The following is a 24396-nucleotide window of genomic DNA, read 5'->3' as shown; positions in this document are numbered from 1 at the left end:
CTAACTCATAATTATGACTTTCTTTCTCATAATTATGACTTTCTATCTCATAATTATGACTTTCTATCTCATAATTCTGACTTCACTAACTCATAATTATGACTTTCTTTCTCATAATTCTGACTTCACTAACTCATAATTCTGACTTTCTTTCTCATAATTATGACTTTCTATCTCATAATTATGACTTCACTAACTCATAATTATGACTTTCTTTCTCATAATTCTGACTTTCTATCTCATAATTATGACTTCACTAACTCATAATTATGACTTTCCTTGGTGATTTTTATTTTATTTTTTTTTTAGTGGCTGAAACGGGCTTCCATAGAAAATAAATAGAAAAAAACACTCACAGCTTGAAACTCGCTAATCATTACACCAGAAGAAAAACAAGTACAATGTGATCTTGAAAACATTTGGATTGGTTTCCAAAACATGTCTCAAACAGTGATGTTCACAAGAATATGATACATTAAAGTTTATAAGGTATTTTCATTTTCCCTCCACAGTCAAGCAAAACCCAGGGGAAGATAACGTGAAGAGCTCAAAGTGCGCACGGTGGCGCACGGTGACTGCTCAGTAGCTCCTGTCTGTATCATTGCGTCCCTCCAGAGCCTCTGTCAGTCACATTTGAGACTTTCAGAGCTGTGTTAGTGAAATGGAGCTCTTGGATTTACTTTCTCACCCAATATGGGCTGTTTCCACCGTCCTGCTGGCTGTGGTGGTGCGCTTACAACGGAGAGCTCGCTGGGATCCACGAACCTGGGACTTGCGCCTGACTGGGAAGGTTGCCATTGTGACAGGAGCAAATACAGGTAGGATCACATACTGTATAATATATGATGCATTGTATTCAGGACAGTGGCACAGTATTTGCACTTTGTTCTCTGTTGGCTTTTCATTTGTAACAAATTCAAAATGTATTGACCCATTTCCAAAGTATGTCATCATAAAGTGAAAGCCTAAATAGTGCTGTTTAATATCCACATAAGGCAAATTAAAAAGCAAAAGTATACTCAATGGCAAGTATAAAATATGGTTTCTCTGTTGATCAAGAATATCTTTACATTTATAGATAAGACAGCGGTTTCCACGTGTACGTCAGTGTGGTAGTTACAGTGAGGTAAGGTTAGAAAGATATTCACAGATTCATCTTTCCCGGACCAATAACTCATCAACGCAACATTGCTTTTACAAAACCGATATCTAGTTGCAATCACAGCAAGTTGGACTGCAAGCTACAAGCAGACTTTCCTCAATTTTCCTCAAAACGAGCGCTCCTCCGCGCTATTGGCCTCTACGCGGAGCCGACTGTGGCTGGAATGCGCAGGGACCGTCTGCAAATTGCAACACCGGAAAAAGATACAAAAAATAAAAACCAATAACTTCCTATAGGAAAGTGGTAGTGTCATCAAACTCACAGCACAGATAGATTAACTCTCCATCATTATACTACAACACTTAGTTTTAATAAATGTGCTTTTATAAAATTTTTGTGATTTTTTTTTCATTAAATAAGTACTAAAATATGCAATAACTGTACTATAACCTGTTGTAGTGTCATCAAACTCACAACACACATAGATTAACTCTTCATCATTATACTACAACACTTAGTTTTAATAAATGTGCTTTAATAACATTTTTGTGATTTTTTTTCATTAAATAAGTACTAAAATATGCAATAACTGTACTATAACCTGTTGTAGTGTCATCAAACTCACAGCACACATCGATTAACTCTTCATCATTATACTACAACACTTAGTTTTAATAAATGTGCTTTTATAAAATCTTTGTGATTTTTTTTCATTAGAGGCCAATACAAATTCCCAAGCGCGGAGGACGGCTCGTTTTGAGGAAAATTGAGGAAAGTCTGCTTGTAGCTTGCAGTCCACCTTGCTGTGATTGCAACGAGATATCGGTTTTGTAAAAGCAATGTTCCGTTGATGAGTTATTGGTCCAGGAAAGCTGAATCTGTGAATATCTTTCTAACTTTACCTAACTGTTAGTTACAACGAAGCGCGGATTTTTAAGGACCCTTAAATTTAGGCTTTATGTAACTTGGATACTTTGATTGTATTGCCAGTCCTTTCAAAAACTTTGATTCATATTTTTTCAAAGACAGCATTGATTATTTTTCACAGTGATTGACTTAGCTAGCTGTGGCTGAAAATTTTCAACAGTTCCATAAAAGTCATGGCCAAATTGTTTTTGATTCATTTGAAGTCTTGCTGGATCAACCACTAGAATTTCTATTGACATTTCTGAACTGTCTCTTTTATTTATTTTTTACACTTCATTTATTTTATGTTTTGGACAAATAAAACTCTGCTAGAAAGTATTTCCATCAGAATACCTTATTTTCTCAGGTCTATGCTTGCTTTTTTATTAGTTGTGTACATAAATAGCTACTAATGTGCAACTGTTTTTCATGCTGTTTGCAACAAAAATGTATCCTTCATATGGGAAAAAAACTGAGCAGGAATCAAACCCCTGCTGCCCCTGTAAAAGCTGGAGGCCTTGACAACTCAAGTCATGAAATGATGTGATATAGGTTATATTAGGACCTTGTTTAGGATTAGAGCTGGGGAAATGGTAAGCGTATAGGGAGTTGGAGAAATAAAACTTGAAATTGAATACATCATGCAGTTTAAAATTCCTTCCAAGCAGCAGGAAAAAAAATTTGCTCCTGTCCTAGCAGCATGAAAATAGTGAGGAAATCATGTTGTCAGGCATGTAGCGATAAATTATGTATGGTCAACCATACTCCAGCCTAATTTTCCATACAAAATCCATTAGAACATGTTGAACATTTCAGAGAATTTATGATATTTGTACGGCATGCACCTTAGGAAATAGTTAATTTATTAGTTTCACTTGTGATTCTGCAGACGATAGATATTTTGCTTGTTGAATGCCAGTGAAAATGCTAGATGGCCGCTTGGTTGTATTGTCAATGTTTCATTGGAAAATTTGGTTATACTTAATAAAAAGTATGAGGGTGCTCCGGTGTGTTGATGTGTGTTCTTTTGCTGCAACTACCAAGTCAAATTCCTTGTAATGTTCTAAACTGTACCTGGCTAATAAAAATGATTCTGATTCTGATTCTGAAGGAGTTAAATCTCAACCTTCCCACTCAACAAACCAGTGTAAATTGTATTGTAAATATATTTTGTTGTAAACTGTGGAATGCAAATGCCTGTTTTAACTATGTAGACATTTGACAATAGTCTTCTTTTGGCTGATGATATTGAAGTTTACAGAGCCAGCACAATGATGTTCATTTGGTCATTAAGTAACTGACTTGTGCTCAACCAGGGATAGGAAAACAAATCGCCTTGGACTTTGCTCGTCGTGGGGCCCGTGTTATCTTGGCTTGCAGAAGTGAGTCCAGAGGAGCAGCAGCGGTGGATGAAATCAAGAAAGAAACGGGGAACTCTGATGTCCACCTGCGTCTCGTCGACCTTTCCTCTCTGGACTCTGTCAGAGCCTTTGCTAAAAAGATTATTGAAGAGGAGAAAGCAATTCATATCCTTGTCAACAATGCAGCTGTATCAGGTACACTATGCTTACAATTTTGGAAAATATTTTGAGAAAAAAAAAAAGACAAATATTGATTTACATGTTTAGGGGTTGCACTTTAAAAACACCAACCAATAAGAACAATAGTCTTAAAACAGAATTTCACCTTAAGAAAATGAATCTTTCATCTAATCATAGTTAGATAAAAGTAGTATATAGGGCAAGTTTTTACATATTTACTTTTTTTCGGCTGTGGCCGACTTGTGCAAATATTTGTTTTGTAGACTTTAAACTCTGACTACACTTCACTCAGCTTTTGTTTTTTTCTTTGTTTTGTTGTTGTTGTTTTTTGTTGGATTGTTATTGGAAATTGTCCCTAAAACAGAAAGATTTACAAATATTCAAAATTATTATTAGAAAGAGGAAAGACAATATATCAGATGTTGAAACTGAAACATTTGAAAAATATAGTTGGATTTTCTTCAATGGAATAGATTAGGACATCAACTGTGGAGTGGATTCTTGTGATAATGTTTCATTTCATTTAAATGTTAGAGGAGATAAGGGTAAAATGTCCACATTTTTTTTTAAAATGAAACAGTTGACAATCAATTTTATAAATTCTATTCTCAGGTTTACCCAAAAAGATCACCAACGAGGGCCTTGAGATTTCTTTTGTTACCAACCATCTGGGACCTTTTCTGCTCACTAACTTGCTGCTTGGTATGCCTCCCTGTGTTTTGTACAGCAGGTGTTTATTCACGTCAAATAATAATCAGCAATTAATCATAAACATTTGTCTTTTTCTTTATTTTTCTCTTTTTCTTTTCTCCTCCATGTTTCTTTCCAGACCTGATCAAGCAATCAGCTCCAGCACGTATTGTCACTGTGAGCTCAGCAAACCACAAAAATGGTAAGGTGGACTTTTCTCACTTTCATGGTGAGAACCTTGTTCACCGCATGGATCGGGTCTACAACCACACCAAACTGCATAATATCATCTGCACCAACGAGTTGGCACGCAGACTAAAGGAGACAGGTACGAATCAAAAAACACAAAAAGACCCCCAACAAATCAATCATTTGCCATATTATGGTTACAAAATCTTCTGCATGCCCACATCATCAAACTAGCAAATGCACTGCAAGCAAAATTAATTTTTTGTCAGGCATATTTCTTAACACATTCTTGAAGGGCAAAGTATATTCCCTGTCGTTATTACCTGGTCACCAGATGCACATGGTACAATGATTACCAACCTGCATGGAAACAAACACATATGCATTATGTTAAAAAATACATCTAATTACTGTTGTCTTGCCTACTAAAATTTGCCACACATTTTTCACGCACTCCATATAAAACTAGATTTAAAACACCTGCTCACATGGAACAGCTGATTAACTGTCATACCTTGTCAGTCAATCTTGTAGCAGCTGGAGCAACTGTTTGACATCTACAAGACGGGGGGTTTGTGGAGTTGTTGAAAGAGGAGATACATAAGCATGTCAGTGCGGTATCGTCTGCTTTTGTACCCTGTGTTAGCATTTAGCTCATGACCATAGGCGAGGGAAGGAATGTAGATCGACCGATAAATCGAGAACTTGGGCTTTCGGCTCAGCTCCCTCTTTACCACGACAGATCGGTGCAGACTCTGAAGCATCGCAGACTCCGCAGCACTGGAGATGCCGCACCAATCCGCCTGTCAATCTCTCACTCCATTCGTCCCTCACTCATGAACAAGACCCCAACTCAAAGATCTAAAACATCTTCTATAAACTCAAAATACCTATTTTTCACAAATATTGTTCACAAATTTGTCTAAATCTGTGTTGGTTTGCACTTCTCCTTTGCAGAGATAATCCACCTCACAGTTGTGGCATAGCAAGATGCTGATTAGACAACATGATTATTGCACAGGTGTGCTATAGGCTGACCACCATAAAAGGCCACTCTAAAAATGTTCAGGTTCATTACACAGCACAATGCCACAGATGTCATAAGTTCTGAGGGAGCATGCAATTGGCATGCTGACTGCAGGAATGTCCACCAGAGCTGTTGCCCATGAAATGATTGTTAATTTCTCGACCATAAGCTGTCTCCAAAGGCGTTTCAGAGAATTTGCCAGTACATCGAACTGGCCTCACAACCGCAAACCACATGTAACCACACCAGCCCAGGACCTCCACATCCAGCATGTTTACATCCATCCAGCCACCCGAACAGCTGCTGCAACAATCGGTTTGCATAACCAACATATTTCTGCACAAACCGTCTCAGGGAAGCTCATATGCATGCTCGTCATTCTCATCGTGACGTAAGTCAGTTTGGGCAAGATGGAGCTCCGGACTTCCGGCAGCTGAGCTGACAGCAGAAAAAGAGCAGAGCAGAGCTCACAGAGGAATTTATTTACTAAACATGAACTTTTTCTTCTGAGAAATGATACGATACCTCAACATCAAACTCTTATCATTTACCATCTGACTCTGGCTCTGAGGTAATCATCTACTGCTTTTTTATTTGCTGGCTCAACTGGAAAGCTAAGTAGCAAGCTAGCTAGCTACAAGTAGCAAGCTAACTAGCAGAAAAATGGCTCTTTCCACAACAGAATACAGCAGTCTTCTCCAAAAGATTACTGAACTGGAGACTACAGTGCGAGGAATACAAGTAAACATTGAGGTTAATGGGCACTGTGGATATGATAATGATACGACTGTGCCGCTGTTTCAAAATAGCGGAGTGGATAAAGCTAACTCGCTACCAGCCCGTGCTAACAAAGCTATCAGGCCTAGGGAGGATCCTGTTCCCGTTGATAAGCCAACAGGTGCGAGTCCTCCTTGAAATACCCTGGGAGCTAAGCCTAAGAAAAAGTCATATCCACTTCAAAGGCTAACGGGCCGAGCAAAGCGCCCTGATATCAATAATGAGACGGACTGGCCTGCACTGCCTTCGCAGACTGCAGCCTCAACATCAACTCCCTTGTCTGCCCAGGCACAAAAGTGGACATCTGCTAAAGGCAGGAGTATCACCAAGTCACAAACCCAGTTTCATGTAGAACTGGGTAATCGATTCGCCCCACTGCTGAATGACCTAGGATCTGGCTCTAATGAGGTCAACACACAACCTTCTGGAACTGCGAAGACTGAAAGTGCTTCAGGAAAACAAAAGCGACATGGTAGGCCAAAGCAACAACCTCACACACTGATAGTGGGAGACGTTTCTGTTAAAGATGCTCAGAAGATGTTTAGCAGCAACGTGAAAGTGATCTGCTTACCTAATGACACAGTATCAGACCTAGCTGACAAAATCTTGCATATCGTTGCAGATTACCCACATTTGAAAAATGTTGTGATTCATTTTGGGTTAAATGATTTAGCCAAGGAGGAGTCTGAGGTGTTAAAGCAGGATTTCACCCATCTGCTAAAAACTGTGAGCTGTTTACAGCCTAAAGTGTTTATCAGTGGCCCGATACCTCCAGTCCGCAAAGGAGATCTGAAATTCTCAAGGATTTACTCTTTGAATACATTTCTGTCTTCGGCTTGTGCTGCCCTTTCACTAAATTTTAGAGAAAATGTTCCTATTTTTTGGGAACGTCGTCATCTTTTTAGAGCAGATGGACTGTGTCTAAACAAGGCTGGAGTAAAACTCTTCACATCCAACTTGTTTTACTTCACCAGTCACACTGCTATCAGTTCTGATAAAGACAGAGGACAACATGTACCATCGGAGAACAAAACAACAAGGAAAGAACATGGAGTCCATGAGCTTCCAGCAAGAAATAAAAATCGCCAAAATGAAGAGGTCAACCCAACCCCCACATCTCAGGACCCACCTGCTTCACCTCAAAATTCACCTACTTCCACCTCATCCAGCTTCTTTCCTACCCTTTCCTTCTTGGATTTAACTGCCCAGATGAACGAGCTGGTTCTGGCTGGCACAAGACTGACACCCCACCCTTTACCCCACCATGGTCCCGTCTTATCTCCTCTAAAGAACCAATCTGCACCACCCATCCCTCCTCGACGATACCAGGCCCAGGATCACTCTTCTCCTCAGGCCAGCTGTGTTCATCTTAGAGCGACACAGGTCTGATATGTGCTGGGTCCAGATTGCAATAGCTCTATTTTTAGGAACAACCAGAAAAAGTCAGGGCCTTATGGAGTTAATGCAGCTTCTTTAATTCCTGTGGTGACAGGTAACACAGGTAAAATTGTGAAATTAAAGAAAAGCAAAAAGCTTTATAGAGATAAAAATTTGACTCCTATAACATGTCATCCAAAAAGTCCACCAGTGTCTCCAGTAAAGTTTTTAAAATTAGCTCTTCTTAATGTTCGATCTCTTGTTAACAAGTCACTAATAATTAATGATATTATTTTGACACATCACTTGGACTTTTTATTTCTTAATGAAACGTGGTTGAATGATGGTATCAGTAATACTATTCTCAATGAAAGTGCACCACAAGACTTTATTTATTTAAATAAGTGTCGTACTTGCAGGAAAGGTGGTGGAGTTGCTGCCATTTTTAAATCAATATTTCAGTGCAAAGAAATAATATTTGGGGATTTTATCTCCTTTGAATATATGTCATTCTTACTGAAGGGTGATTCAAGAGTTCTGTTTTTAGTCATTTATAGACCCCCAAAATATTCTGGAGAACTGAATGCAACTTTTTAATAATAACAGGTGACTTAAATATTCATGTAGACAATAACATGGACAATACTGCCAAAGAACTGTATGCTTTAATGGATACTTTTGGTCTTACACAACATGTGACTGGTCCGACACACACTCAAGGTCACACTTTGGATCTGGTTATCTCTAAAGGTGTAGATATCTCTGCTGTTGATGTAAGAGACTGAGCTCTATCTGATCATTTCTGTGTCTTTTTTGACCTAGAGACTGTAACATCTGTTCCCCCTAGTTATGTGTGTTTAAAGAAAAGGTACATAAATGAGAACACAAGTGCACAGTTTATGGAAGCCATAGCAATGACACCAACATTGAGTGCTGAGACAGTTGATGATTTTCTGGATGAGTATAATAGAAAAGTCTGTAATGTCATAGATGTGGTGGCTCCAATCAAAACTAAGAGAAAACCAAAGACACAGAAAACACCTTGGAGGAGGACTGAGATAATGCAGAATTTGAAATCTGACTGTAGAAGAGCTGAGCGTAAATGGAGATCAACAAAACTCCAAATTCATCAAGAACTGTGCAAAATAAGTCTGCGAAAATTCAATGATGGCTTGTTCAAAGCAAGGCAGCAATACTTTTCTGAAATTATTGCCAAAAATGTCAACAACTCTCGCACGTTGTTTTCTGTAATTGAAAAGCTCACAACCCCCCCAGATCAGATAGACCCTGAATTACTGTCAGCTGGAAAATGCAATGAATTTGCTGTATATTTCAATGAAAAAATACAATCAATAAGGTCAAACATCAGAACAAACCAGCAAAATCACAAAAAGCTTGAACAGCTTCAACCACTGAGGGATGAGTTAACTACAATGTTAGAGTTTATTACAGTGAACCCAAAAACAATAGAGAAAACTGTTCAGCAGCTGAATCCATCAACGTGTTGCCTTGACACAATAGCCTCAAACTTCTTTAAAACTGTTGTAAAGTCAATTGTCACTGATTTGTGTCAGATAATTAACTGCTCATTCCAATCAGGTACCGTACCAAAATCCCTGAAAGTAGCTGCTGTGAAACCTCTGTTAAAAAGAGAACACTGGATGCCTCTATACTGGCTAACTATAGACCAATCAGCAACCTTCCATTCATGGTCAAGATCATTGAGAAGGTGGTCTTCAACCAACTGAGTCAATTCTTAACATTCAACAAAATATTTGATAAATTTCAGTCAGGTTTTCGTTCTCATCACAGCACTGAAACTGCTCTTATCAAAGTGATCAATGACATAAGGTTGAACACTGATTCAGGAAAAGTATCTGTTCTGATTCTGTTGGATCTAAGTGCTGCATTTGACACTGTAGATCATACAATTTTGTTGCACAGATTGCAAACATGGGTTGGACTAAATGGAAAAGTAATGCAATGGTTTAAGTCATACTTGGAGGAGCGAAGCTATTTTGTAAGCATTGGAAACTTTGAATCTGACAGATTACCAATGTCCTGTGGTGTTCCTCAGGGATCTGTTCTTGGACCTCTTCTGTTTAGCCTTTATATGCTTCCTTTAGGACAAATTTTACAGAACTGTAAGGTTGATTATCAGAGCTACGCAGATGACACACAACTATATCTATCACTGAACCCAGATGACCATGGTCCCATTGAGGTGTTGTGTGACTGTTTAGAAAAAGTAAACTGCTGGATGAGTGAAAACTTCCTTCAACTAAACCATGACAAGATGGAGGTGATTGTCTTTGGTAACAAGGAAAAGAGGACTGCTGTCAGCAATTATCTTGAGTCTCGATCTTTAAAAGCTAAAGACCAAGTCAAAAACCTTGGTGTTCTGATTGACTCAGATCTTACATTCAGCAGTCAGATCAAATCTATCACAAAAATAGCCTTCTACCACCTAAAGAACATCTCCAGAGTGAAAGGTTTAATGACTCAGAAAGATCAGGAGAAACTGGTCCATGCTTTTATATCCAGCAGACTGGACTATTGTAATGGTCTTCTGACAGGAATCCCCCAAAAGAGCATCAAACAGCTACAGCTGGTTCAGAACGCTGCAGCTCGGGTCTTAACCAGAACAAAGAGGTCAGAGCACATTACTCCAGTTTTAAAGTCTTTACACTGGCTCCCAGTCAGCCTCAGAATAGACTTTAAAGTTCTGCTGCTGGTGTATAAATCTGTGAATGGGTTTGGTCCAGAATACATCAGTGACATGTTAGTCAGGTATGAACCCAGCAGGTCTCTCAGATCTATGGACACAGGTCAGATAGTGGAGCCCAGAGCTCACAGTAAACATGGTGATGCTGCTTTTAGTTGTTATGCTGCAAAGAAGTGGAACAAACTGCCAGCAGAGCTGAAGTCAGCATCCAATGTGAACATTTTTAAATCAAAGTTAAAGGAACTTTTTTTCTCTACTGCATATGATTGAGAGAGAGATTTTTTGTCATGTTGTTGATGTAATGATGATTTTACTGATGATTTTAATTGATTTTACTGATGATTTTAATTGATTTTACTGATGATTTTAATTGATTTTACTGATGATTTTAAATGTTCTTATTGATTTTAAACAATTGAATGTTTTATCATGTAAAGCACATTGAGTTGCCTTGAGTATGAAATGCGCTATACAAATAAATTTGCCTTGCCTTGCCTTGCCTTGCCTGTGACTGGGAGTGCCACGGCTCATCTCCTGCTGTGTAGATTTTTAATGGTCATTGTTTCATCATATGTGATCATATCAGCCCGAATAACAAATCGATGTGTCTTGGCTTTACGGACTTAAGATCGAGACTCTCTGTTTAGCATCAGAGAGTCACGTGCGACAGCGTGTCCATGCTGCTGCCTGCTCGAACTACAACGGGTGTCCTGGAACCTTCACAGCGCTGGAGTGGTGGTCACGGACCTTCGTTGCCGTCTTCCGCTTTTGTGTTTACACCAGCTTTACATGCAACGAACAGTTGAAGCCTACATGACCACTGGATCTGCCTTTGACTAATCCCACTGCGCACCACGAACACTGCCTCCGTGACGTCATCCACAATCCTCATTGGCTTGTTGAATGCTTGTTCAGTAGTGAATAACTCTTTCTTTGAATGACCTTTTCCTAAGAGAAGAGCTGGATAATATGTGCCTTTTTGAGACTTGGTAGAGAGAGGAAGAGTTTATTCACTTGAAATGAAATCTGCCCAGCTGGCTGCTCTGCCGCCGTGGTGGTGGTTTGGCTATTGCGCACAGGGACGACTACGCATGCAAAGTGATCCAGTTCCAAGACTTTGCTTCTTTTGAATCACAGATGGTCATGGTGGGTTCTTCAACTCCTTTCTACTGCGTGTTGATCTACCGTCCTCCTGGCCCTGATGCTGTCTTTTTAAAGGATTTTAGTGACTTCTGGGATATGATAAAGTTGGATTCTGTTTAAATCCTTGGGGATTTTAACCTTCAAGGTGGCGACAGCTCATCTTGCTTCTCAATGGAACTTTTAACATTGACGGAAGCTTTTAATTTTGAACAACATGTTTCTGAGCCCACTCACCAAAAAGGACATATTTTAGACTTAATTTTTACGCTTGGCCTAGACATTTTAAACATGTCTGTAAATAATGTCCATTTGAGTGAGCATAGTCTTATTTTGTGTGATCTGCACTTTAGTCCTGAGCCCAAACCTTCAGAAGTCAGGTCTCAGAGGTGTGTTTTCGCTGCTAACACAACAGAGAGGTTATCTGATATGTTTGACCCTCTTTTGTTCATGTACTGTTTTGATGTGCATGATTTCATTGTTCACTGTTTTAACAATCATTGTGTAACTGTTTTGAATCAGGTGGCTCCTGTTAAATCCAACTTGTCTACACAGAAAAAAGCATGCCCTTAGACACATTAAGACATCTTTAAAGACTGTGTCGAAAGACTGAATACCTGTGGAAATCCACAAACCTTGAGGTGCATAGGCTTTATCTCAGGGATCTTGTGTCATCATACAATGAAATGATTGGGAATGCCAGATCTGTCTATAATCGTCAACTGGTAACACTGAACAAGAAAAATCCCAAAGTATTGTTTGACACAATCTATTCTCTTGCATGTCCTACTGCTCCAGTTACCCCTGTCTTTTGTGAAGCTGACAGCATTGCCTTTGTGAGATCTTTTACTGATAAAATTTAGGTGATTAACGATAAAATCCTGCCCCTTCCATGTGGTTCCTCCGCTGTCTTTGAGCCTGTCTCCAGCATGTGGTCCTCATTTCAGTCCGGTTTCCGTAAAAAACACTCTACGGAAACGACCTTACTGAAAGTGTCCAGTGACATCATGATGCCTGCTGATTCTGGAAACTGCACTGTTCTTTTTCTCCCAGATCTGTCCTCAGCTTTCGACACAGAAGATTGAGGGACCAAGTAGGACTGTCACGGTCAGTTCTACAGTGGTTCTCCTCTTATTTATCTGGACCTAGCTTTAGTGTGACAGGTAACCAAATAACGTCCCTCAAGGCTCCGTTTTGGGTCTTGTCTTATTTTTGTTATATTTAACCCCCTTGGTACAGATTGTCCGAAGGTTCAGGGATGTTTCTTTCCACCTATTCGCTGATGATATCCAGCTTTACTGCTCTTTTAAGCCATCTGAGGTGCAGAAGCTTAACTCCCTACTCCATTGTTAAGTAAGAATAAAATAGCTAAGCCATTACTCTGCTGCTCAATGGAGACAAAACAGAAACACTGATTGTTGCCCCTAATGACTCAATTCCAGTGATTAAACAGTACTTGGGTGACTTAAACTAGTCTGCAAAGTCAAGCCTGAGAAACTTGGGCGTTATCTTTGACAAAGACATGTTATTTGTGCAGCACTGTAAGTAGCTGATGAGGAACTGCTTCTTACAACTATGGAAAATATCTAAACTCAGGAAAATGGTATCAGAATGATTTGGGGCTCATCATACATGCTTTTGTGTCTTCACGTATAGACTGTTGTAATAGTTTGTTTTCTTGTCTGAACAAGAAGGAGCTGTCTCGACTGCAACTAGTGCAAAACTCTGCAGCAAGACTTCTGACCCGTACAGATAGGAGGACTCACATATCCCCAATTCTAAAAGAACTCCATGAACTGCCAGTATCTTTTAGGACAAATTTAAAAATTCTGGTTCTAGTCTTCAGAGCCTTGCAGGGTCAGGCTCCCTCTTACATCAGTGATCTGATCCAGCCTTACACCCCTGCTCAAGCTCTGAGGTCTGTGGATCAGAATCTGCTGATGGTTTCTTGCACTCGTTTTCGGAAACAGATCCTTCCAGGCTGTTGCTCCTAGTCTTTGGAACAAGCTTCCGCTCTCTGTGCATTCTATTGACTCTGTCGACACCTTCAAAAGCCAACTTAAGACCTATTTATTTGTTCAAGCTTTTAATTAGCTACTCTTGGGCTGCTATGATTTTATGTTGTCTTGGCCTTTAATACTGTGTTTATACTTTTTTGCTTTTAAACTGTGTTGTGAAGCACTTTGTCGCTATTTGTCTGTAAAAGATGCTATAAAAATAAATATTACTTACTACTTACTTACTTACTCACTGGGGTCTCGACCTAACTGCAGTTCGTCATCGTAAATGACTTGAGGGGGCAAATGCTCACATTCGATGGCTTCTGGCAGGAGAGGTGTTCTCTTCATGGATGAATCCCAGTTTTCACTGTTTAGGGCAGATGGCAGACAGCGTGTGTCGTCATGTGGGTGATCTGTTTGCTGATGTCATTGCCGTGGATCGAGTGGCCCATGGTGGCGATGGGGTTATGGTATGGGCAGGCATATGTTATTGACAATGAACACAGGTGCATTTTATTGATGGTATTTTGAATGCACAGGGATACCATGATGAAATTCTGAGGCCCATCGTTGAGCCATTCATCTGTGACCATCACCTCATGTTGCAGCATAAGAATGCATGGCCCCATGTTGCAAGGATCTGTACACAATTCCTGGAAGCTGAAAACATCCCAGTTCTTAAAAGGCCAGCATACTCACCGGACATGTCACTCATTGAGCATGTTTGGGATGCTCTGGTTCTGCGTATAAGACAGCATGTTCCACTTCCTGCCAATATCCAGCAACTTGGCACAACCATTGAAGAGGAGTGGACCAACATTCCACAGGCCACAATCAACATCCTGATCAACTCTATGTGAAGGAGATGTGTTGCACTATGTGAGGCCAATGGTGGTCACACCAGATACTGACTGGTTTTCTGACCCCCAATAAAGCAAAACATTTCAGGGTGGCCTTTTATTGTGACAGCAGGAATATTGCACAGGTGTGCCTCAGGTGGGATGGATTATCTCTGCCAAGGAGAAGTGCTCACTAACACTGATTTAAACAGATTTGTGAAATCTGGTCTTTTGTGTAAATAGAAAATGTTTTAGATCTTTGAGTTCAGCTTATGAAAAATGGGAGCAAAAACAAAAGTATTGCGTTTGTATTTTTGTTCAGTATATATTAACACAGAATGGCGTTTATCTGAAAGGAATGTACCGATACGGAAACCAAACCCATGTAGAGTTTGTTTGATATTGGGTTTGTTACTCCCTCCAAGTTCACTCAAGGCTCAACTTTGTTCTTTGGTATTAAACAGCCATTTATTAACATGCCTTTATGTCAAATTATATGCTGTCAGAACTATGAAAATAAAATTCAAAACTTCAATTAACTCTCGAAAAGACACACACATTACACGTTTCACAAATAAAATACGTCATCGGCCGCATTAACTCCAAGGGAATAAAGCTGAGGTCTGTAAATGACAACTTTAAATGTCCTTTTATCAGCTTCTCTTGAACACCAGGTAAGCTCTCCATCACCTTGTGCTGCTCTGGAGTGCTACAGCTAATTATTCACCCCATCAACGCAATAACAAGTTATCCCCTTGTGTGTCTCTGTAACTTTAACCAAATAAATGAATCACATCCACATGAATTAGCTGAATTATTACTGATTTATTCGTTGAATATCTATCTGAAATATTAACGTGTAAATATGAAATGCATTATTATCTTTTAACTGAGTATGAAAACTATGAATTGCGTTTTATGAGAGAATCTCTGACGGTAGCTACAGGATATTTGATAGATTTGGTTAAAAATGCTCAGTAGTTACCCTATTTTTTATTTTTTATAAAAGTGGTTCATATAATTTTTTTAAATGTTAAATCCCACTGCCAAGCCAACCCTAAACTGGTTTGAAAAATTGAGCATTGCTAGTTAAATATCTGTAGATTGTTCAACATCAAACCGACTTGCATTTATCTATAATAACATGTTGTATATGTAATTACTATTTTCGTTCACAGCTGATGTTTTTCAGGATCAGGACTTTCAGCGGGAAACGTGTACAATACAAACGGTTGTTCACATGTATCGTGCAACATCATAATTCGAAGCAGGGCACAATGTGGGCCAAACATGTTGACTTAAGGCCCTTTAATTGCTAAAAACCGCTTTGCACTTCACTAATTGAAACCAATGAAAATACAGGGCGAAGAGATGTTACTGTTTGTTACTGTCACCTCTGACTGCAAATTCTTAAGCATGCATGGTCTAAATGTCAATTTGGTCTGTTAAGGAATCATCTTGTTTATTTTTTATGTGTGTTTCTATTTTATGTAAATCCAGGTGTCACTGCAAACTCTGTCCACCCTGGTGTTGTCATGACAGAAGTGCTGAGATATTATCCGCTTTGGCTGCGTTGTATTTTTAACAGCATTGGATTTTTCTTCTTCAAGGTAAATACAGAATCCTATTAATGCATTGTCTTTATTTTCATGAAGTAAAAGTTACTGTGTTCTGTAAAAATCCTCCTCATTGCACTATTGTCCTGTAAACCTAGGAATTGGTGTAAGCAAATCTGTACGCATTCATTTTGGTTACATTTCATTCTATTACATATCCGAGCGTGAGACAAAAGCAGTATTCCTTTGAGGCAAAAGAGGCAAAATTCAGGAAGGTCAGAACTACTTCATAAGCAATACGCAGTATTAAAAGAATGTAACCTCATAAAGGGATGTCCTGTAGTCTTCTTCTGTACACAGTACGCTATTTAGGAGGAAAACCAACAATATTGCTCAACTCAAAAGCACACAGTTGAAGAGCTGAGAGTTTAACCACTGATCCAAAGCTTTGATCACATTAACAATGAATCATGGCTGCCATTCACTGACCTTTCATGAAGGAAAGTACACTGAAGTAAAACCACATTTCCCAGCTGCTTGCACTAAATTTCACGAGCTCTCCAGCAAACAAAACTTAATGGATTTGATGTAGTTTCCATAGTTCACTGTTTAATGTTTTGATTCTGTTTCTGTTTTTGTTTCCAAAAAGTTCTGCATTCACACAGCAATGTAATCAAAACTATCTTTGTTTACATAGGACTGAGGGAAACATAAAAATCTATGTAGTATACATGCCGGGCTAATAGATGCTGGTATGATTTTGCAATGAACAAAAATAATGCGCAGAGATACTTCCTCTGAACACAAGTGACTAGAGCTTCAATTGGTCCTACAAACCGACCCAGCCCCGAACCCGAATAAAGCCGATCCTGACACTATTCAAATCCGTGCGCAGTGTGCACATGTACAATTATTCAAGGCACGTTTCTTTAAATGTCCCATGTCACCCATCTCCATTTGTTCTAAGAACCCCAAAAACATAGTATTTGAGGTTTAGCTTCCCAAACTCGCCTGTTTTCCAGAGTTTTAGCCTCTGAAAAGTCACTTTCTGAGCAACTCTACACAAACAGGCTGATTTGCAGCCTACTTATGCATATTCATGAGTGGGCGTGTCTATAGACTGGACACTGACTTCCTCCTCCCCGCACGGTAACGTAGGGCCAGAGGACGGCCCGCCCTCCACCCGCCCACTCCGTAGCCGAGTTCATGCTCATACAGAGAGCTTCCTGGAGGTGTGGCTTCTCCAGCTCAGTGCCGCGTCAAATTCGTCATCAAAATGGGAACGCATCATCAAATTGGAGCGAGGTGTTTGGGCTCACCCTGCAGTAAGAAAGGAGCAAATCACCCTCTAACTAACGACTGAGGGAATCAATGAAAAAAACACTTTGGGTATGTGTATGAAGCCCATATAGCACTTTATGATGTTTAAAGCACAGAAAAGTTGATTTAGCTTAACATAGGCCCTTTAATAACTCAGCTTTATTTACTAGCCACTCATTCAACATACTACTATAAACATGACAAGTAGCTTCATGTGCCGCTACACGCTATGTAGCGGATTACTTCAGCTGTAAAGCATATAACGCACATAGCTCAGAGAGCCGATCTCTACATATGTGACGGCTGTGGCTGAAAAAATGCTCAGCATTGTAGAAAACAAAGGTCTTGACTCAAGACTTGAGTCAAAACAGGTTTGTCTTTAAGGTTTTATTTTGTTACAGTGTCCACACAACATGGAATGTAAACAGATAAACATCTCACGTAAGAATGGATAATACAGGAGCCTTCTAAGAAGATAGACATGGGAACTGACTCAACTGAGCTATCAAAATGGGACACAGTCAGTGTCAAACTGACCAGGAGCCTCATTTACAATGTTGTGCTAGTTACTGAAAAAAGCTAACTAGTTACCGGTACTAGGTACTTCATTCACAAAGTAACTCAGTTACTTTTTTAATTACTTACACTAAAAAGTAATGCGTTACTGGAAATTAAGAATGAAATTAAAGAATGTATTATTTTTTTGGGTCATTTGTGTCCGTACAGCTTCATATCAGAAAATAATCCACTGTTGATCAACTCTGCGATGGAGGAATAGTGGTTAAAGGCTCAAACAAACTCGGGCGGACCCCGCTCACAGCTGACTCAGCACGGACTGTCCGCTCTCCTCAGAGCTTACATACTTGGGTGCACCACTGCGTAGTAGTTTCCTTTAAAATTCAACATGTCCCATGATTCTTAGCGCTTCTCTGTAGTCCTTGTACTCCTGGGATGTGTTTTAAAGGTGTTGCTACTGTCGTAGCTCGTCTGCCAGTCTCTCCTCTAAGCTGGTGTTCTTTTCTCCTGCTCTGTTTCCACCAGGAGGGTGAAATGCAGGTCGCTGTTACATTTAATGCAGGTCGATCCAAAGCCGAGCAGTGTTTTGTGTGACACCAACTACGCGGAGAAGTCAGCGCGGCAGTAAAATCTGAGCTTTGCATTTTCTCGGACTCCGCAAGGAGTCTGCGCGGACTCCGCTTTGGGTGTTGCTTGTTGTAGAGAGAGAATATTATGTCTAATGCCACTGGCGAAGAAGCTTGTCACTCCGCCCACCGTGGAACGTTTGTGTCAAAATGATTCAATAGAGGGTTTTCACGGCGCGTCATCAACCCGGAAGTCACCATATTAGAGATACTCAACAGGTGAACAAAGCACACGCACACAAGCAAATCTCGAATTTTGAGGAAATAATGAAATATTGCCGTGTTTTTTGCTCTGCCAATCGGTCCAACCGTGAAAAACATTTGGAGTTTTATAGACTTCCAAAAGTTTAGAACAAATCAGAGAGAACAATGTTAAAAATGATCAGAGGAAAGGAGGCACTTGTGGCTCGCAAAGCTTAACCAGGATCTACAAGGTAAAAATCTGAAAAACATACGAATTTGCAATCAAAGAAAAGAAGCTTTCAAATGCAATTTTTTGGGGCTCAAAAGGTTTTGCATTCAATCTCTTTTTTTCTTTGATTGAAAATATTTTTCCTTATATGTGATTTATTTTTTTTGAATGAATAATAAAGACACAAATCTACTACCCATAATATGTCAATGTCATTGTCAACTTTATTTATATAGCACATAATAATATGGCCCAAATACAAAAAATTATGACTTCAATAAAAAAAAAACCTTTTAAATAAAAAAGTTTACTTCAATCAAAAATAAATATTTTCAATCAAAGAAAAAAAAGTGTTCAGATGCAATTATTTGGGTCTGAAATATTTCTTTGCATTTGAACACTTTTTTGTTTGATTGAAAATATTTATTTTTGAATGAAGTAAACTTTTTTTTGATTGACTTTTTATTTAATTTTATAAAAAGTAGTAGTGGGTCGTCTTCTGATCGAGAGGTTGGGGGTTCTATCCCAGTACCTGACTATGTGTCGAAGTGTCCTTGGACAAGACACTGAACCCTAAGTTGCTCCCAGTGGTTGACTAGCGCCTTGCATGGCAGTTCTGTCCCACTGGTGTGTGAATGTGAGAGTGATTGGGTGAATGAGCTGATATGTAAAGCGCTTTGAGACTGCTTCAGTGTGGTGATAAAGCGCTATATAAAATCAAGTCCATTTACCATTTAGTCCATTTAATTGAATAATAAAGACATTAATATACCTCCATACAGGATTACAATTTGATCATTAAATAATGCTCCTTCTTAAGGTTAACAAACTTTAAACCATAATTTTCCAAATTCCAAATTGTTAAGCATTCTCAAGAGTATGGAGAGAAATGTGTCTAAAAAATTTCACAAATAGATCCACAATTTTTACATGTACTTTTCAGATTTACAAGTGTTTTTTTCAGATTTTCACATGTTTTTCAGATCCACAACTTGTCCACAATTTTCACGTGTTTTATCATTTGTGTGTGTGTATTTATCATGAATTATCATGTGTTAATCTTCAGCTGTGCTTGTGGATTGTGTAAAGTGCGTTTCTGGATCGGCCGGCGTGTGAATTTATTTTTGAGACAAACGTATAACGTAGCTACGCTCAGATTCACACACACAAAGGTCTTGATCCATACAGTACGTATGTGTGGAAAGGACCACCCCTCCACTAGGGGGCAGTGTTGAAGTCTTTAATGAAGATGAATTCATTTACTGAAACAAGCTAGAAGAATATATAATGTCACCGTATTTACTGCAGTGTCACGTGACCTGCGGGGTCATAGGTCGAAAGGGATATAAACGTCAACAAGCACGTTCGCTCTGTTGATATTTCCAACCTAACGGAGATCTTTCGCATTTTATTAGTGTTTATATTACTACTATTCTACCCGGGAATGATGCTGCACATACTGTATCTGAGCACTTTTGTAAAACTGATGGAAGAAAACAGTATCAAAGCGACAGACCTACTCTGCTTGCTTCCACACTCCTCTCTCAAGCTTTTAAACTTGTGATTGTTATGCATTTTCTATATTTACCTTTATTATTGTTAGTTTCCTTTTTTTGACATGTGTAGTTGTTTTAACAACTGTAAAGTGTCTTCGAGTTTTTGAAAAGCGCTTATAAATATAATAGATTATTATTATTGATGGGACAAGCAAGATTTCCGAGTGTGAAAAGGACAGTATGAGTTCTCACTTTGAAAAGGTAAATTTACGAGGTAAACCATTCACTAACCAATTCCATGATTATCTTTATTAAACTATTATTTTAATCCAATTTCCAAATTTGAAGGACGTGCACGAGACGGACAGGCCGACAAGTAAAACCGCACTGATCAGCTGATTGATCGCTGTTTTAAAATGTTCAGCTCGTGTGCAGTATTAGCTCTAGCAGCTAACTCGGCATTTCTGCCGCGGAAACCGATACCACGTTTCTGCAAAAAAATATTTCAAGTAATCAACGCTACAACGGAAAAATAATCAAAATCTTTGTCAGACTCCATGTCAGCCAAGGTGAATTTATCTCTCGTAACCTTTGACCTCCTGCGCGAGAACTGAACGAGAGCAAGATTTCTGAGAGTGTGAAAAGGCTTATCACTGCAGCCTTCTTGTCTCCTGCTGATCATATAGTACCACTCTTGGTTTGACAAAAAATATTGTTTCATAATTTTAATGGATTGTGGTAATATGATCAGTAGGAGACGAGTGAAAGTCACAAAGTGACAATTACCATTAAGAGATGGTTAGTTTATTACAACAACGTATTTAATGCAGCAAGAAGCAACCTTACTAAGACTCTGGACTACATCTTTCATCTGTTTTTTTTTTTTTAGAAGTTTGAAGCCTGGCAAGTAAATCTAATTTTTGACGGAGCTCATTGGTGACTACTGCTGCTGTTAGAACAGGCCAGAGGTTCATGGTTCATACAGGCTACCATGTTGGTCACCTCTGCTTTAAAGTATGAATGATCATGGCACCAATCAAGATCACTGATCAGATAACTGTGAATATCTGGCAAAGATGATATTTGGCACTTGGACGAGATCGCTGCCTTTGTTCAGTCAAAAACATGGAGAAACCGTGCAGAGCAACGTATGTCACAATTGAGGAATAATTCTTTTAAAAAAATCAAATTCAGTCCAGAAACAACACTTGCCGCAGCAAAAGATAAAAGGAAGGAATGCAGGCAGATAATTGATGACTGTAAATGTGTCAATGCGATAATTCCAGAGATTGTACAATATAAAATCATCTGAGAATACACGCACTCTGATTGGTTTAACTCTATTCAGACACACAGACCTGTTGATGCTGTATTCATACAGCTCAGCCTACATCATAAGGTGGACACTATTTCAATGCATTGGTCAGAGAGTGCCCGACACAAGCAGGCTTCATCAGCTGACAAATGTTGGTCAGTCCATCAGATAAAAATCTATACCTCCCCTATAGGATGTCATCAGGTAAATGAAAGGATTGCATCAATCTATTGTTTCTCTCCTGTCAGCTGTCAGATCTGATCCACGCAGCAACGTGTACAGAGAATGACCCGCCCATTACTGGGCAGGTCGTTTTCCAAGAGAACTGATTGGTCAGGAGGCGGGGCTTTTACACTCGCTAAGATCTTATCCTAGCACATAACCTGGTCCTGACCATGTTGGCCATTCAGCATAAGTTACCATGGTGATTTTCCCCGGTAAGAAGTTAACCAGCTTCGTAGTACAGCACACGTAGAATAAATTCCATAAGTTAGTGCGATAAGAGATAGTTCACTTTCACAGTACAAGCCCAGAATACAGCATGTAGAAATATCAAAATATAAACATTTACATGTTCTGTGTTGGTCTCATTCTCAGACTCCAGACGAAGGTGCGGTCAGCTCCATCTATTGTGCAGTGGCAGAAGAACTGGAGGGAATAACTGGAAAATATTTTGACAGTGACTGTTCCCTTACTCTTCCTGCTCCGTTAGCTCGAGATTCTGCCCTGGCAGTCAAGGATTTTGAGATCTGTGAGAGACTGACATCAAAGCTTTGAAATGACTCTAAGGAGAAGCTGATAACAGGAAATAAAAATGTCAAAAACCTCAGTTTACTGCACTCTGCAAGGCTAATGATGTGCAGCTGAAAACGGTTTTTCCTCACTGTATTACATTTTGATAATTCTCTTCATGAAGCCAAGAAGCTTTTGATTCTTGCAGTTTGAGACATATGCCATAAATCTTGACTTTAAAATGAAAAATATCTGTTTTTCTATCAAAAAGTTACGTGACACAGAATGAAAGTTGAAATCAAAGAACAGAGGTGACGTATCTGGGGATTATTTTTTTACTCTCAGCTAAATGTTAAAAAGATTTTCCAAACAATTAGAGCTAATCTCTTTTGTTTTAGGATGATAAGACAATGCTTGTGCTTTTATTTTTGTGAACTAGATAACTTTACTAGTTACTTTTACACTTCTCTTATGGTTTAACAGGTCTGGTCTCGAACAAACCAGTCAGTGGTTAAATCCTTAGAGTGTCTTTATTACTAGGCTAAACCTGGATTAAAAAAAAGAAATTAGACACTATCACTGCCATGTTTTCAACAAATGCAAGATTATAAGCTTTGGTAATTTTATTAATGTCCATAATGTAAAGTTTGTGTTTAAATGTTTAAACAAACTTGCTCCTCCCCCATATATAAAAGGAGACCAAAGAGCATTATTGTCCTGGTTACACCCATTTCACTCGTTTCCTTTTTTAATCAACTGTTTTAGTCTTATTCTTACAAAAGCCCTTCTAGGGACGGGTGTTGCAAACTATCATTTGCTATAAACTCTATGATACTTGCATGGGCTGCCTATTTTTAGCTGCCTATGTATGTTGTATATGTCCCTAACAATGAACCTTAAATAAATAAATAGTTGATTTTTTTTAAATATTTTTATTTAAATTTCACGATTGCATTACACTTAGAATTGACAGGTTTCATTTGCAGACGGGTGGGGTGTTTTATCCTTTTATAGATCAACTATTGACATGGATCATTTTTAATTCCATCAGTAAATGCTGTCTTTGTCAAGAAATAAACATTTAATTTTTCCCAGAGACAACAGTGAATGTGTGTAAATGAGAACAATGAAAACACTCTCCTTGAAAGATGTTGACATCACAAAACTAACATGCTTGAAAAGAATAGACAAGGAGCTGCAATGAGTGGCGCAATCACTTCCCTTTATTCAGAGATTATTTCAAATCAATAAAACTTTGGAGCAATTAAGATTTATACAGCATTTCTCATCCAGTGTCATCAAAGTTGTTATTTGGCTATGGAGAAAAGATAAGCATAGGATTAGGCAAAGTAGGAAGGTTTATGTGAATAACATGAAGAACATTTCAAATTTTCTGATGATTAAATGACATTTTGCACCCAATCAAATACCTTTTTGATGCCCCTCTACTATTTCGTGAATGATCTCCTCAAGCACAGGGGTCACATGATCAAGCTGTGTGGGAGTCAAACGAATGGCAATCTCCACTGTTTTCTCCTGAAAACACATTTACACAAAAAAAAACGCATTGATCCCTTTTACTTAAGAAATACAGATGCTTTACGATGTTGACTGAAAACTCAAGTAATGTCTCTGCGTGTGTACTCACATTATTTCTACCATGCTCGGCCTCAGGCAGCTCCTGAACAGTGACTTCTTCAAAGTGGCCATCCTCTGATCGAGGCTCCATGTCTTTTTTTCCTTCTCGCTCCTGAAACAGTGAATACAGCTGTGACGGCAAACTGAGAAACAAACTGTTTACAGTTTATGTTCTACCCATTTTAACCACAAGACGACCTTACGTAACACTGTTCAAACCTCAAGATGAGTTCACTGCAACATAAGAGATCAAATTCTCTGTTGTATCTTTTTATTTGAATATATAATCTCATGTTGGGACTATTGTAAGAAGAAAAAAATCAATATTTTTGAGCCAGGAAAATGTATTGTAATCTATTCTTATTTGATTTGACTAATAAACGAGAGATGAATTCTAGCAGTCCCGTGGCTGGAAACGTCACATGACTAATAAAAAGTGTTTAAGGGGGATTTTTTTATTGTGCAGATAGAC

The 24396-nt window shown here is 38.9% G+C and overlaps 1 protein-coding gene across 1 annotated transcript; it reads left to right on the top strand.

Moving 5' to 3' along the window:
- The first annotated feature begins 543 nt into the window (after positions 1 to 543).
- On the top strand, positions 544 to 23207 carry LOC114463949 (retinol dehydrogenase 11). The gene is made up of 6 exons (XM_028447852.1): positions 544 to 818; positions 3325 to 3564; positions 4162 to 4251; positions 4379 to 4567; positions 15814 to 15923; positions 22152 to 23207. Exons 1-6 carry the CDS (start codon positions 662 to 664, stop codon positions 22329 to 22331), a joined length of 966 nt encoding a protein of 321 aa, XP_028303653.1. The 5' UTR covers positions 544 to 661; the 3' UTR covers positions 22332 to 23207.
- The last annotated feature ends 1189 nt before the right edge of the window (positions 23208 to 24396 follow it).

The sequence above is a fragment of the Gouania willdenowi genome, chromosome 5 (assembly GCF_900634775.1).
Source record: "Gouania willdenowi chromosome 5, fGouWil2.1, whole genome shotgun sequence".
In the NCBI taxonomy this organism is placed as follows: Eukaryota; Metazoa; Chordata; class Actinopteri; order Blenniiformes; family Gobiesocidae; genus Gouania; species Gouania willdenowi.
This window is presented reverse-complemented; position numbering and strand designations above follow the sequence as displayed.

Coding starts and splice junctions, on each gene's coding strand:
- LOC114463949 (XM_028447852.1), top strand. CDS start 662: ATGGAGCTCTTGGATTTACTTTCTCACCCAATATGGGCTGTTTCCACC. Junction 3,565..4,161: donor CAACAATGCAGCTGTATCAG/GTACACTATGCT, acceptor TTCTATTCTCAG/GTTTACCCAAAAAGATCACC. Junction 4,252..4,378: donor GCTCACTAACTTGCTGCTTG/GTATGCCTCCCT, acceptor GTTTCTTTCCAG/ACCTGATCAAGCAATCAGCT.